Below are 11394 nucleotides of genomic sequence, written 5' to 3' on the forward strand. Positions count from 1 at the left end.
AACCACTTTCTCAAATATATAGAAATGTTTGCGCGCGAAACTCTTTGCGCCTTTTTGTAGTTTGAAAATTGGCCTTATTCCTGATCAGCGCCACCGAGGCGTAGCGGCGACTTTTGGAACTATAATAATACGGTAGCCAATCAGAGGTGGCGCTGGAGTCGATGGACTCTGATGGAGATCTGTTATTTTCCCGTTTTTGATTATTACCGCTTCAACTTCAAAACACATGTTTAAACTAATTATTATTAACCTAATAATCTCCAAATAGACCAAAATCGAATGAAAACTTACTCCGAAAGTCTTATTTCATAATATTAGACAGAATAAGAAAGGTAAAATCAACTTTTAATACTTTTGAAACCATATCGCTTGTTAAGCCTTGGCTATTCACATGATTTGGAAAGATCATTTGCCATGAAAACTATTACATTAATCGTGTTTGCAATATCGGATTACTTGTCATTACAGATTACACATGGCCAAAAAAGTTACCAACATTTGTTGCGTAGAAATATGTAAAAACCAGGATCAGTCGCTTTCCTATCATTTTTATCCAAAGGATAAAATTCTAAGGCAGAAATGGTTCGATGCCATTACCGCAGCACAGGGATCCAATCCGCTTGATCTCAACAGTTCAAGAGTTTGCTCTAAACACTTTCTGAAACTTGACTATTTCAACACCAACACTTTAAACCGCAAAAGACTGAAACCTTTCGCTGTTCCTTCAATATTTGAAAACACAAAAGTGGCGCGCGATGTATCTTCAGATACTATTAACGACGAAACTTTGGTGAAACGTACTTTTTATCATTTGAGCCCAGATGAGAGAACCAATTTATTAGAACAGGAGGGAGCAGTGCAAATTGACTTGGAAGAGGTTTTTGATCCCTCAGATATATCAGAAGTTATTTCTAGTCAAATTGTTTCAGAAACTATTCCCAAGGAGAGCAATTTAGAAGAGGGTAGTGATCAAATCGAAAACACTAAAGGTATTTCTAGTCAAACTTTTCTGAAAGAGACATTGTATCCAAGAGATGATTATCCGGAAGATCCTCTACCACTAATGTTAAGAGAAGGCACAGACCAGCCAAACGATGGAACGCCATTAATATCATCATCACCAGCGAGTAGCGGAATATCGTTAAAATCATCTTATAGTCCATATACTCCAGGCCAAGTAGAACTTGTACAAAAACAACTTGAATTGTTAACATTGCGAAGCAAAGAGAAGTTTACTGTAACAAAGTTTGTAAACGATGATAAAGCAATCAAATACTTCACGGGCTTCCCTTCGTATGAAGTATTCTGGGCGTTCTACCAACTCTTATTGCCAGAGTGTAGTAGACTGAACTATGTAGGGCAAGAAGCGTCTCAAATGACTAGCAACAAGGACAAGGAATCATTCGTGGTCAAACCTGGAAAGCCAAGAAAATTAAATCCTGTTGAAGAGTTTTTCATGACCCTCATGCGGTTAAGGCGAGGAGAGGAGGAACAAACTCTAGCATATTTGTACAATCTGTCGCAAGGCCATGTATCAAAAATTTTAAATACATGGATCTTATTCCTATATGAGCGCGCTATGCATTTCCCAGTTTGGCCATCAAAAGAGAGAGTTGAAGAGTTAACATCGAAAAAAATGAAGGAAAAATATCCAAACTTGCGGCTCATAGTTGACTGTACAGAGTTTTATCTGGAAAAACCTTCCGCCTCTGAAGCCCAGAGGGAATCATTTAGTTCTTACAAACACTGTAACACAGCTAAAGCTCTTATTGGGATGGCAGGGTCAGGCCATATTACTTACTGCTCTAATCTCTACGCTGGGAGAACTTCGGATAAGAAGCTAATTCTACATTGTGGTGTTTTGGACATGCTAGAAAAAGGCGACGCGGTGATGGCTGACCGAGGTTTTGATATATCCAAAGAACTTGCTAATAAAGAATTAGAACTAATCATTCCAGAATTTTTAAAACAACGGGATCAGTTTACCTCAAAGGAACTCTCTGACAGCCGCAGTGTCGCTGAGGCTAGAATTCACGTGGAAAGAGCCATTGGTAGGATAAAAGAGTTTAAAATTTTAAAAGGACCTATTCCTCTGACTTTATCTCCAATGTTAGAGAAATTTTTTGTAGTTTGTTGCCATTTGTCAAATTTTACTGGACATTTAGTCGCAAAAATATTGTAAATAATTCTTTATTATACGAAAAATAAATGTTTACAAGTGCTTAAGTTTAGTTAAGCGTTTTACTGATCATTTACTAGTTTGACCAAAATCGATAAATTTAAATTTCGTGATTGAATGTTTAGAAGCTTCTTTTAGGGTGGGAGGTAGTAGTTGGTAGTAGCAATAGTATAGAGTGCTGTCAGAAGCGCCGGTGTGACGTCACCGATGCTGTTTTCCCATAGAGAAAAAACGGTAACTGTCATGGCCGCCCATTGCTAAAGGCAGACTCGTGACGTTTAACCTTGGATCTGACGTCACAACTGACAGCACTCTATATTGTGCTAACTTTTAGGAACGTTGCCAACAATAGGTCTAGGAGGAGCATGATCAAGTGGGCTATGATTCTCGTCTCCTTGTGATCAGGGTGAGAAATAAGGCGGTGACACTGGGCAAATGACCAGTTTAAAAATTTTCCTTATTTCTCACCCTGCTTGTGAAGTTGTGATCAGGGTGAGAAATAAGGAAATTTTTTATACTGGTCATTTGACCAGTAGAGCCCAAGGGTTTCAGTTAAAAAACTGGTCAATGACCACTTAATATTTCTACATAAAGTCAGAGCTGCCCTGAAAAGGTTCTAGGTTTTATATACTGTCTATTTGTTTTATACTTCTGCTATAACCCACTATTAGGAATTTATTATTTACTAAAGAAGGGGAATTTAAGAAGTGGTCACGGTGACCACTGGACCCCCAGGCATTTAATAAATAAACTGGTCAAAGCAATTTTTAAACTGGTCATTTGCCCAGTGACACCGCCTTATTTCTCACCCTGGTTGTGATGTCTAGTTTAAAAAAATCCCCTTACCCTGGTGGAGGACAGTTTCCCTATTTTCTATTTTTCTTATGTTCTGAATATGCTTCTGCTAAATCATAAATGCCATTGCATGAAAGAGTGAGACAACATGCTCTATCTTCTTAAATAAATCTTAGTATTTTCACGAAACTAGAGATTAAAGTGTAAAATGTCAAAGCGTAAAACAGCAGATGATTCTTCAGTAAAGCCCAAAAACAAAACCAGTCTTGTAGCTTCCAGGAAATTTTCCGAAGAGTCAGCGCAGAGGCTATTTTGCCTTTGTAAGCAGCCAAAAGACGATTGCCAAACAATGATTCAGTGTGAAACTTGCATGGAGTGGTATCATCCAAAATGTGTAAATTTGGAAGAAGAAGAAAAGCTCAACATGCTACCAGAATCTTGGTTATGCTCAGCGTGCATCGACATAATGGCAATCAACCCAAACATGTCAAAAGAAGGTATAAAATCTATGAAAAACGAAAACTAACAGATCCCCATTGTAAATACATGGTTGGGAGTCTGTTAATGCTTGTTACAATCGAAGGATGAGTAATTAACTTCTTGCATAAAGGATTGCTTCGTCTCCAGGGACGGGTTACACCAAAGGAAGGTTGGGGAAATAAAGTCGAACTTTCAGATTTGTCGGACAACGTAGCTGAAAGCCATGCTCTCACTAAACGTGAAAGACAGCAAGGCTTTATGCTGTTTAGAGAAGAGAAAATTTTGGGCATCGAGTCAAACCTTCGAGGTAGCAAATCATAGTTTCAAGAATCCAATATTGCCGAAAGAAACATTTTGGGGTAATATTTATAAATTAAATTTTCACCGATTTAGGGGACTTGGTTTTTTTCCGAGCTTCATGTGATGCTGATCGGAGGCCAACTACATACAATATGTTTGCCTGTTTCGTCATTGCTAGCGATCCTAATAGAGTTAAATGGATAACATGCTCATGCCCAGCTGGAGTTAATGGTGATTGCAAGCATTCCGTTGCTTTACTGTACCAGTTGTTGGATTGTATACGATCAGGAGATGAGAAGTTACCATTACGGGGTACTTGTACAAGCAAGCTTCAGATGTGGCATGTGAAAAAACCGCAAAGCGATGAGCCTCTTCTATTTAGTGATTTGGAATTTGTGAAACACGAGTCCAGTAAAATGAACAAAGCCGTTTTGGGCAGCTCGATTAGGACTTTCAATGTAATGCCTGCTGACGCAAAACCAATATCTAAAGAAAAATTGACAAACTTTGTGAAATTGTTTGAAAAAATGAACTTAAATCTCCCTGTTATCGGCACCATCAAATCAAACGGATGTGTTCCAGTTATACCTAAAATTTGCCAAAATTCTGATTTAGTTGACAGTTTATGGGAACAAATTGATAAAACAGCTGACAGAGAAAGAAACGAAAGCGTAGTTAACTTGACTGAAAATGAACTCGCGGTTTTAAACAGTATAAAAGTCAACTTGGCTTGTGCTAAATACGTAGAGGTCAAAACTCGCTTGCAAAGTAAATCAAACTACTGGCACAAGCAAAGAAGTCACAGGCTTACGGCTTCTATGTATGGAACTTTCACAAAAATGAAGGAAACAACAGATCCTGTAAAAACATTCCTCCAAAAACGATCTTTCGTGACAGCTAAGTCTTTAGACCACGGCCTGAAATATGAATCTGCTGCATTTGCTTTATTTCGAGAGAAAATTAATATGGAAGAAAATACGTCAGTTGGTTTGATTGTTAATCCAAAATTTTATTTTCTTGGAGCCAGCCCCGATCGCTTAATTAAAATTGAAGACCAAATATATATTGTGGAAATCAAATGCCCGTATTCCATATTTAAAAATAAGGAAAACATTAAAAATAAAGCGGCGTCTGGAGGTTTTTATCTTTATCTTGATGAAACGACTGGCGAGCTCGAGCTTCATAAAAATTCTGATGTGTACCACCAAATTCAAGGACAATTACTGGTGTGTAATCTTCCTGTTTGCTTTCTCGTCGTGTATGTACCACCAGAAAACATTGAAATATTGATGATAACGAAAAATAATGACTTCATAAATAAGGTTTTATATCCAAAACTAACAAGCATATATTATATGCATCTATTACCTTATTTTGCCAAGGAAATGTTTGAAAAACCATCAGATGATGTTGGTAAACTTACAAAAGATGTATTAGCAATGGAATAGAAGTTTTGATTTTAACTTCCATTAATAAAACCATGTACTGCCAAAATAAATAGCCAAGGCTTAACAAGCGATATGGTTTCAAAAGTATTAAAAGTTGATTTTACCTTTCTTATTCTGTCTAATATTATGAAATAAGACTTTCGGAGTAAGTTTTCATTCGATTTTGGTCTATTTGGAGATTATTAGGTTAATAATAATTAGTTTAAACATGTGTTTTGAAGTTGAAGCGGTAATAATCAAAAACGGGAAAATAACAGATCTCCATCAGAGTCCATCGACTCCAGCGCCACCTCTGATTGGCTACCGTATTATTATAGTTCCAAAAGTCGCCGCTACGCCTCGGTGGCGCTGATCAGGAATAAGGCCAATTGCGCCTGAAACTTCAACGTAACCACGTGCTTTATTTTTTTCCTTACTATTGGTCTGATTTGAAGTTTTGAACGACCTATCGTCGTCTGCTACTATGACGTAAGGTGCAAACAAAGAACTTGGAACATATAAGCCCCCTAGAATTACACATCAAATCTACGCTTCGCGCGCCCGGTTTTTTCAACAAGTATACTTTATCATTCGTCGGTAGCGCCATCTATGTGTGTGGCGCATAACTAGAATTTCTATATTTTATTTTTTGCGCGAAAATGAAACATTTTCAAACTTTTTGGCGGGAAATAGCGCGATTTCAAAGTGCTTTTAGTTTAATACACTACATGTTTAAATATAGTTTTTAAACGTTTAATAACATAATAAAAACGATTTATTATTGAGAAAAACACTTTCTTGCGCTAATTTCAAAGTGTGCGAGTATAAAATGGGCAAAAAATGTTCAATTGAGGAATGTAAAAATACACGGAGAAATAAAAATGTTTATTTTTTTGCTCCATTCAATTGACGAGCTAGGGCTGTGAAGCCTTACAGCTCCAACTTGAACTTATCCACTGATAATATAGTAAAAAGGTGGTTAAAGAGATAGGGATTGGTGGATTTCTTTCCCTCCATCCGAGTTAAAGTTTTAGGAACTTACGTATTTTGAGTTTAAATAGAGAGTGGGCTGGCCAACTACTTCGGTAGGAATGGAGTTCCAGATGGGAACAGTCCTCCTATCATAAGTAAGCAAAGCGCGAAAATTGTTCCACAATTTTACATTATTTTTATTACTAACTGCAACTCAAATAAAGATATCCGGTGATCAGTCCAGTTTGTTAGTAAAATGGCTCAATGCCATTGGAAAATAAAATTGGTCTCCTGGGAAAAATACCGCGATTTGTACAGGGTTGCCACAGAATTTTCAATTTCAGAACCAAATTCCCTGACTTTTCCAGGTTTTCCCTGACATTTTTCTTAGATTTTCCCTGACCTTTTTAGGCCGAAAACGTAAATTTTTGCAGCACGTTTTCAGTGCTTTTAATTAAATAAACCCTCTACATAAAGTTTTCCCATGTATTTGTTACCTTAAAATCATTAAGAAACATTTTAACTATCTAACAGTCTAAGAGGTTTTTTTACATAAAAGCAATTCTAGACAGGATTTTTAAGGATTGCTCAAGAGTTCACTTGTGTTAAGAAGAGAGGATGAGGAGAAAACTTTCATTACTCTTTCAATATAGACTTATCCCCAGAAATTTTACTAACTTAAATCAATTTCCCTGACTTTTCAACCCTATTTTAAATTCCCTGACTTTTCCAGGTTTTCCAGGTACTGTGGCAACCCTGTTAGCAATCATTTTCAAATATCTGACTATCGGAAAGTCACCAAAATAAAGTTTTTTGTCACTTGGGCAAAACCGCTATTCTACATTACTTTTGCGTGTACCCACAAACCCACGCCTAAGAGATGGAATTATATTTTATTAAAGAACTTTTTGAGAAACTCCAACTGTGTTTTCAAACTTTTAATCATTAATTATAGGAAACATAGTCGGGCTAGCAAAAAAAGCGATAGTTTAGGGTCATCAAAATCTGTTGATATCTACTAATATATTGTTTTAATCAAAACAACAATTATCTTCCAACGTACAAACTGTCTCAAAACCATATTGTTTCGGAGTAGTAAGACAAAAAGGTGGATGAAACAACAATCCCACGATTTTAAAATTTAAAGCAGCTTATAAGAACGCCTTTCTGGTTGAGGGTTCTGGTTGTGCAAATGTCTTGGCTCGTGATAATACTGTGACAACAAATTTTCTCAAAGCTAACAGAGGACATTTATATTTTGATGGGTCAAACCTATTGAGAGACACTATTTTGGCTGGATATTGAGAGACACTATTTTGGCTGGATTTGTGTACGGAAACTGCACAAAGTCCTCAAATGCAATCAATGAAAGAGCTTTCACGACTACTGCATTACGACCAAGTCGACCAGAGGATTAATTGTTAGAGATCATGGTAGTTTAATATATCCTTCGGAGAGCGTAGTGAAAATTCTTGATCTCACCAAAAAAAGCCTGCGGATGCAAAACCTTGAAAATGATGGTGGTACTGCTTCTAAAACAATTGCTCTCAAAATTTAATCCCTCGTAAAAAGGTGTCTGATGCGTGAAAACATTTTTCCCAAGAAATTGGATGAAAACATTATCTGAACTTTCTAGTTCCCAAAGTTATTCGTATTTTTAATGAAAAAATGAAAATGGAAGCTGTTAGAAAAAAGCTTACCAAATTGATATTATTTTAAGGACAACAGCTAAGTATAGGCCTACAATTGCATCAAAACATATTTAATATTATAGGCCTACTTTTCACAATAAATAATATCAAAACAATATTTAAAAACATTTTCATTACCGCGTCTATGCGCCCAAATTCATAAGCAATTAAAGCAAATGAGAAAAATTCAGCTTCAGCAAAGCAGACGACAGATAATTATTTCGTCTCAAGCATTATAGATGGCGTTACCAACGAATGATAAAGTTATCGTTAAAAAAAAAGTCGGCTTGGAAATTGAAAAATTCGAGCGTGGATGTGTAATTCTAGGGGGCTTATATGTTCCAAGTTCTTTGGGTGCAAAGCGCGTCGTAGAGTCATGTGTAGATGTACTTTTAAATTTCAGTTAGTTATGTAAGAGCTTTAGATGAGTAATAGTAGTAGATATTTTACATAAATTAAACATCGTGAACTGTGAAGCAATAGAGAGCTGCAATCAAATTATCTAACGATATATATTATCAGCGGCGTATATAAAACTACAAATCGAGTTAGGCTTAGGTAGTTGTGACCCTGAGGCGGCCTGAGTGGTGACTGGTGATCTTTGTTCCGGACCCTTATCATAACGAAAGTTAATTACACTTTAAGTGACAAGTTGTGAAAGATTTACCGAAATATTGCACGGTTTTCTTCGAAAATTTTGAGTTCTTTTCAAAGCAAAATGGGTAATTCAGAGGATCAGGATGAAGAAGTTGAAGTTTTGCAAAGCATATATGATGAAACCATCTTAACTATTAACAAAAATGAGCCATCCACCAATGGAACAATTTTAATCCATAATATCTTGCCTGATCCATTCTTCATTAAGTTGCGTTCAAAAGGTAACTATAACTTTAAATAGAGTAGTGGCACTCCATGTTAACTACCCATAGAGCTTAATACAGTCAAAGGCAAGTAGGTGCCATTACTCTATACATCTTATGGGTTTAAAGGTAAAGTATTTTTTTAAACATTCACATGGCATTTTTGAATATTGGTTGTTAGATAGAGATAATCAAACAGAACAAGCTAAAGTTCAGTATTTACCACCTATGATGCTACACTTCCAATATGTTGAAAGTTATCCTACAATTACTGGCCCAGCGTTTTTATTAATGTGCCAATGGTTAAATGAGAAACAACTGTCTGATTTATGTAAAGAGTTGGATAAGATTTATAAGGATTGCAAACCAGAAGTGGTGCTTTTTCGTTGGATAAATTTCCTTGTTGAGGAGTCCTTAAAATTTCTTGAAATTGGCAATGAACTTGACCTTACATCCCTTAAAGATTACAAATCTTTACCCATCGAGGTTGATTTTTCACTTCCAATTGCAAAGAAAGAGAAACAAGGTCTGATGATCGAGCCTTTGAAACAAAAGGTTTAAGGTGGAATTCATAAACGTCGGACGCAACGCAATTTAGTACAGGCAAAGGCAGGACGTCGTGCGCAAAAGGCACAACGCAAATTTGCGCACAACGCCCTGCCTTTGCCTGTACTAAATTGCGTTGCGTCCGACGTTTATGAATTCCACCTTAATTAGATGTTGATTTATTAATCGAGTGATTTTTAATTACAGCCACACCACCAAAACCAAAAGTTCACAGAGACACTCAAGAAGAATACGTTCCTCCTAAATCTAGATCAAATGTTAAAACACATTCGTACGCTAAAAGACGTACAGGGGCTAATAATAGAAATAGTGAACCAAAAAAAGAAAGTAACGAGTCGAAAGAAATGCCATTAAGCGAAACAAATGAAAGAGCAACTTCTTCGGCTCAAATGAATCAAACTCTCAGAGAACAAGAAGAAAGTGAAAAGAACAAAACTAACGCCCGAATCTATATGAGATTAAAATCTGGGGTCATTACACATAGACCTTCAATTAAAAATGTTCTAGAAGATCCCGACAGAGACTCGAGGGGTCTTGTACAGTTATTAGAAGGGTCCGAGTTGCTTTCAAAGTTAATTGGTTAGAATCGTATCTTGTTTTCGATCAGAAACACAAATTTATCGATAATCTCTGAAGGTTTTGTTATTTTAAAGAGTACAACGAAAAACGTAAACACGAAATGTTCCAAAAAGAATGGTTTACGTGTAAAGTTTGTATGGTGTATAAACAGGGTTATCAGGCTCTAAGGTTTCAAGGGTGTGATCACCTTTATTGTAAGGAATGCATGAAAGAGTACTTTGAAGTTCAAATTAGAGAAGGAAATGTTAGAGGCTTAACTTGTCCCGAAGAAAAATGTTCAACACAAGCTCTCCCACATCAAGTAAACCAACCATCATCGAAATTCCAATCCAATTACAACGTTAAGAATTCACGTCTTTATTGAAAACTTTAGGTTTTTGAATCAGTTGGGGAAGAATTATACGATCAGTATGATAGAATTTTGCTAGACTCTAGTCTGTCTCAAATGACAGATCTGACAAGGTGTCCCAGAAATACTTGCCAGTGTTTTATCATTATTGAACCTGGTGTACAAATCGCTACTTGTACAGCGTGCAAGTACCCTTTTTGTATATATTGCAAAAAGACTTATCATGGTTTAGAACCTTGCAGGTTTAAAGAAGGTAATTGAGAGTGTAACGTACGTTAACGTACCTTGAAGATAATTACCGTTTTTGTTACGTATCAGAGGAAAGAAAAGGTATTAGGGATCAATACTTGAAAGGGTCAGATGAAGTTAAACGTAATATGGAGAAAAAATATGGAAAGAAACAGTTATTGAAACTTATTAACGAGAGTTTGTCCGATGAATGGGTGAAATCAAATAGTAAAAAGTGTCCTCATTGCTGCGCCGCTATTGAAGTATGTTGTTAAGTAGTTTTTAAAGAACCTAATTGATAAATACTAATTTTTCATCCAGAAAAGTGATGGTTGCAACAAAATGATTTGTTGGAGGTGCAACACTACATTTTGTTGGCTATGTAACATGAGATTGAATCCCGAAAAGCCTTATTTGCATTACAATGATGATAAATCTCCGTGTTTTACTCGTTTGTTCTTTGGAGCAGTTGGAATGGATAATGATTTGGACAGTGATAGCGATGACGAATTTGAATTTGTGCTCTTTGATTAAAAGTTAGAACAAACGCCAAAAGTGTTTCAACATAAACACAATGAATATGAATATTTTCGTAAATCAAACAAAAAGGTTTCTGTTTCAACATAAAGTTACCCAACAGCTTAGAGACAACGCGTGTTAGTTGCCTTTTAAGCTAATTTAATTGAAACGGGAAATTATTAAAAGTGTTCGATTTGATTTGATTTGATTCGTTACGTTCAGGAATTTATTTTTTCTTGCCTTTTACAAATTTATTGTTTTTCTTTTAATTGTACAAATGATACATAAATACTGCCATTTTTGTGTGAATTTTTACTCCTTTGTAATCCCTCCACAGTTGTATAATTTCTTTCAAAAAAAAATTGTACTATATATTGTTCATAAAATTATATTCTGCAATGCTTGTGTTCTTGTGATTTATTTTTGGCGTTGACACCTAATTGAGCCA

The 11394-nt window shown here is 36.0% G+C and overlaps 3 protein-coding genes and 1 long non-coding RNA gene across 4 annotated transcripts; 3 read left to right on the plus strand and 1 right to left on the minus strand.

The window, feature by feature from the left end:
• Positions 1 to 475: 475 nt before the first annotated feature.
• LOC149690442 (uncharacterized) lies at positions 476 to 2182 on the plus strand. The gene has a single exon (XM_089870510.1). The coding sequence runs from the start codon at positions 476 to 478 to the stop codon at positions 2180 to 2182; it is 1707 nt and encodes a 568-aa protein (XP_089726636.1).
• A 1000-nt stretch (positions 2183 to 3182) lies between these two features.
• On the plus strand, positions 3183 to 5314 carry LOC149690443 (uncharacterized). Its single transcript, XM_089869975.1, has 3 exons — positions 3183 to 3471; positions 3585 to 3761; positions 3848 to 5314. Exons 1-3 carry the CDS (start codon positions 3183 to 3185, stop codon positions 5200 to 5202), a joined length of 1821 nt encoding a protein of 606 aa, XP_089726101.1. The 3' UTR covers positions 5203 to 5314.
• A 1762-nt stretch (positions 5315 to 7076) lies between these two features.
• On the minus strand, positions 7077 to 8118 carry LOC149690444 (uncharacterized). The gene is made up of 2 exons (XR_016383738.1): positions 7983 to 8118; positions 7077 to 7893 (listed from the first exon to the last, which is right to left on the minus strand). It is a non-coding gene; the product is annotated as an uncharacterized LOC149690444 (long non-coding RNA).
• A 116-nt stretch (positions 8119 to 8234) lies between these two features.
• LOC149690445 (E3 ubiquitin-protein ligase RNF14-like) lies at positions 8235 to 11345 on the plus strand. The gene is made up of 7 exons (XM_089869981.1): positions 8235 to 8722; positions 8886 to 9230; positions 9458 to 9850; positions 9925 to 10151; positions 10224 to 10452; positions 10518 to 10690; positions 10749 to 11345. The coding sequence occupies exons 1-7, from the start codon at positions 8563 to 8565 to the stop codon at positions 10959 to 10961; spliced, it is 1740 nt and encodes a 579-aa protein (XP_089726107.1). The 5' UTR covers positions 8235 to 8562; the 3' UTR covers positions 10962 to 11345.
• Positions 11346 to 11394: the final 49 nt, after the last annotated feature.

Source organism: Phalangium opilio, unplaced genomic scaffold (genome assembly GCF_054372755.1).
Source record: "Phalangium opilio isolate 3A_F unplaced genomic scaffold, DU_Popi_V2 ptg000031l_1, whole genome shotgun sequence".
Taxonomy (NCBI): domain Eukaryota; kingdom Metazoa; phylum Arthropoda; class Arachnida; order Opiliones; family Phalangiidae; genus Phalangium; species Phalangium opilio.

Coding starts and splice junctions, on each gene's coding strand:
- LOC149690445 (XM_089869981.1), top strand. CDS start 8,563: ATGGGTAATTCAGAGGATCAGGATGAAGAAGTTGAAGTTTTGCAAAGC. Junction 10,152..10,223: donor CACAAGCTCTCCCACATCAA/GTAAACCAACCA, acceptor TGAAAACTTTAG/GTTTTTGAATCAGTTGGGGA. Junction 10,453..10,517: donor ACCTTGCAGGTTTAAAGAAG/GTAATTGAGAGT, acceptor GTTACGTATCAG/AGGAAAGAAAAGGTATTAGG.
- LOC149690443 (XM_089869975.1), top strand. CDS start 3,183: ATGTCAAAGCGTAAAACAGCAGATGATTCTTCAGTAAAGCCCAAAAAC. Junction 3,472..3,584: donor CCCAAACATGTCAAAAGAAG/GTATAAAATCTA, acceptor TCTTGCATAAAG/GATTGCTTCGTCTCCAGGGA. Junction 3,762..3,847: donor CATCGAGTCAAACCTTCGAG/GTAGCAAATCAT, acceptor TCACCGATTTAG/GGGACTTGGTTTTTTTCCGA.
- LOC149690442 (XM_089870510.1), top strand. CDS start 476: ATGGCCAAAAAAGTTACCAACATTTGTTGCGTAGAAATATGTAAAAAC.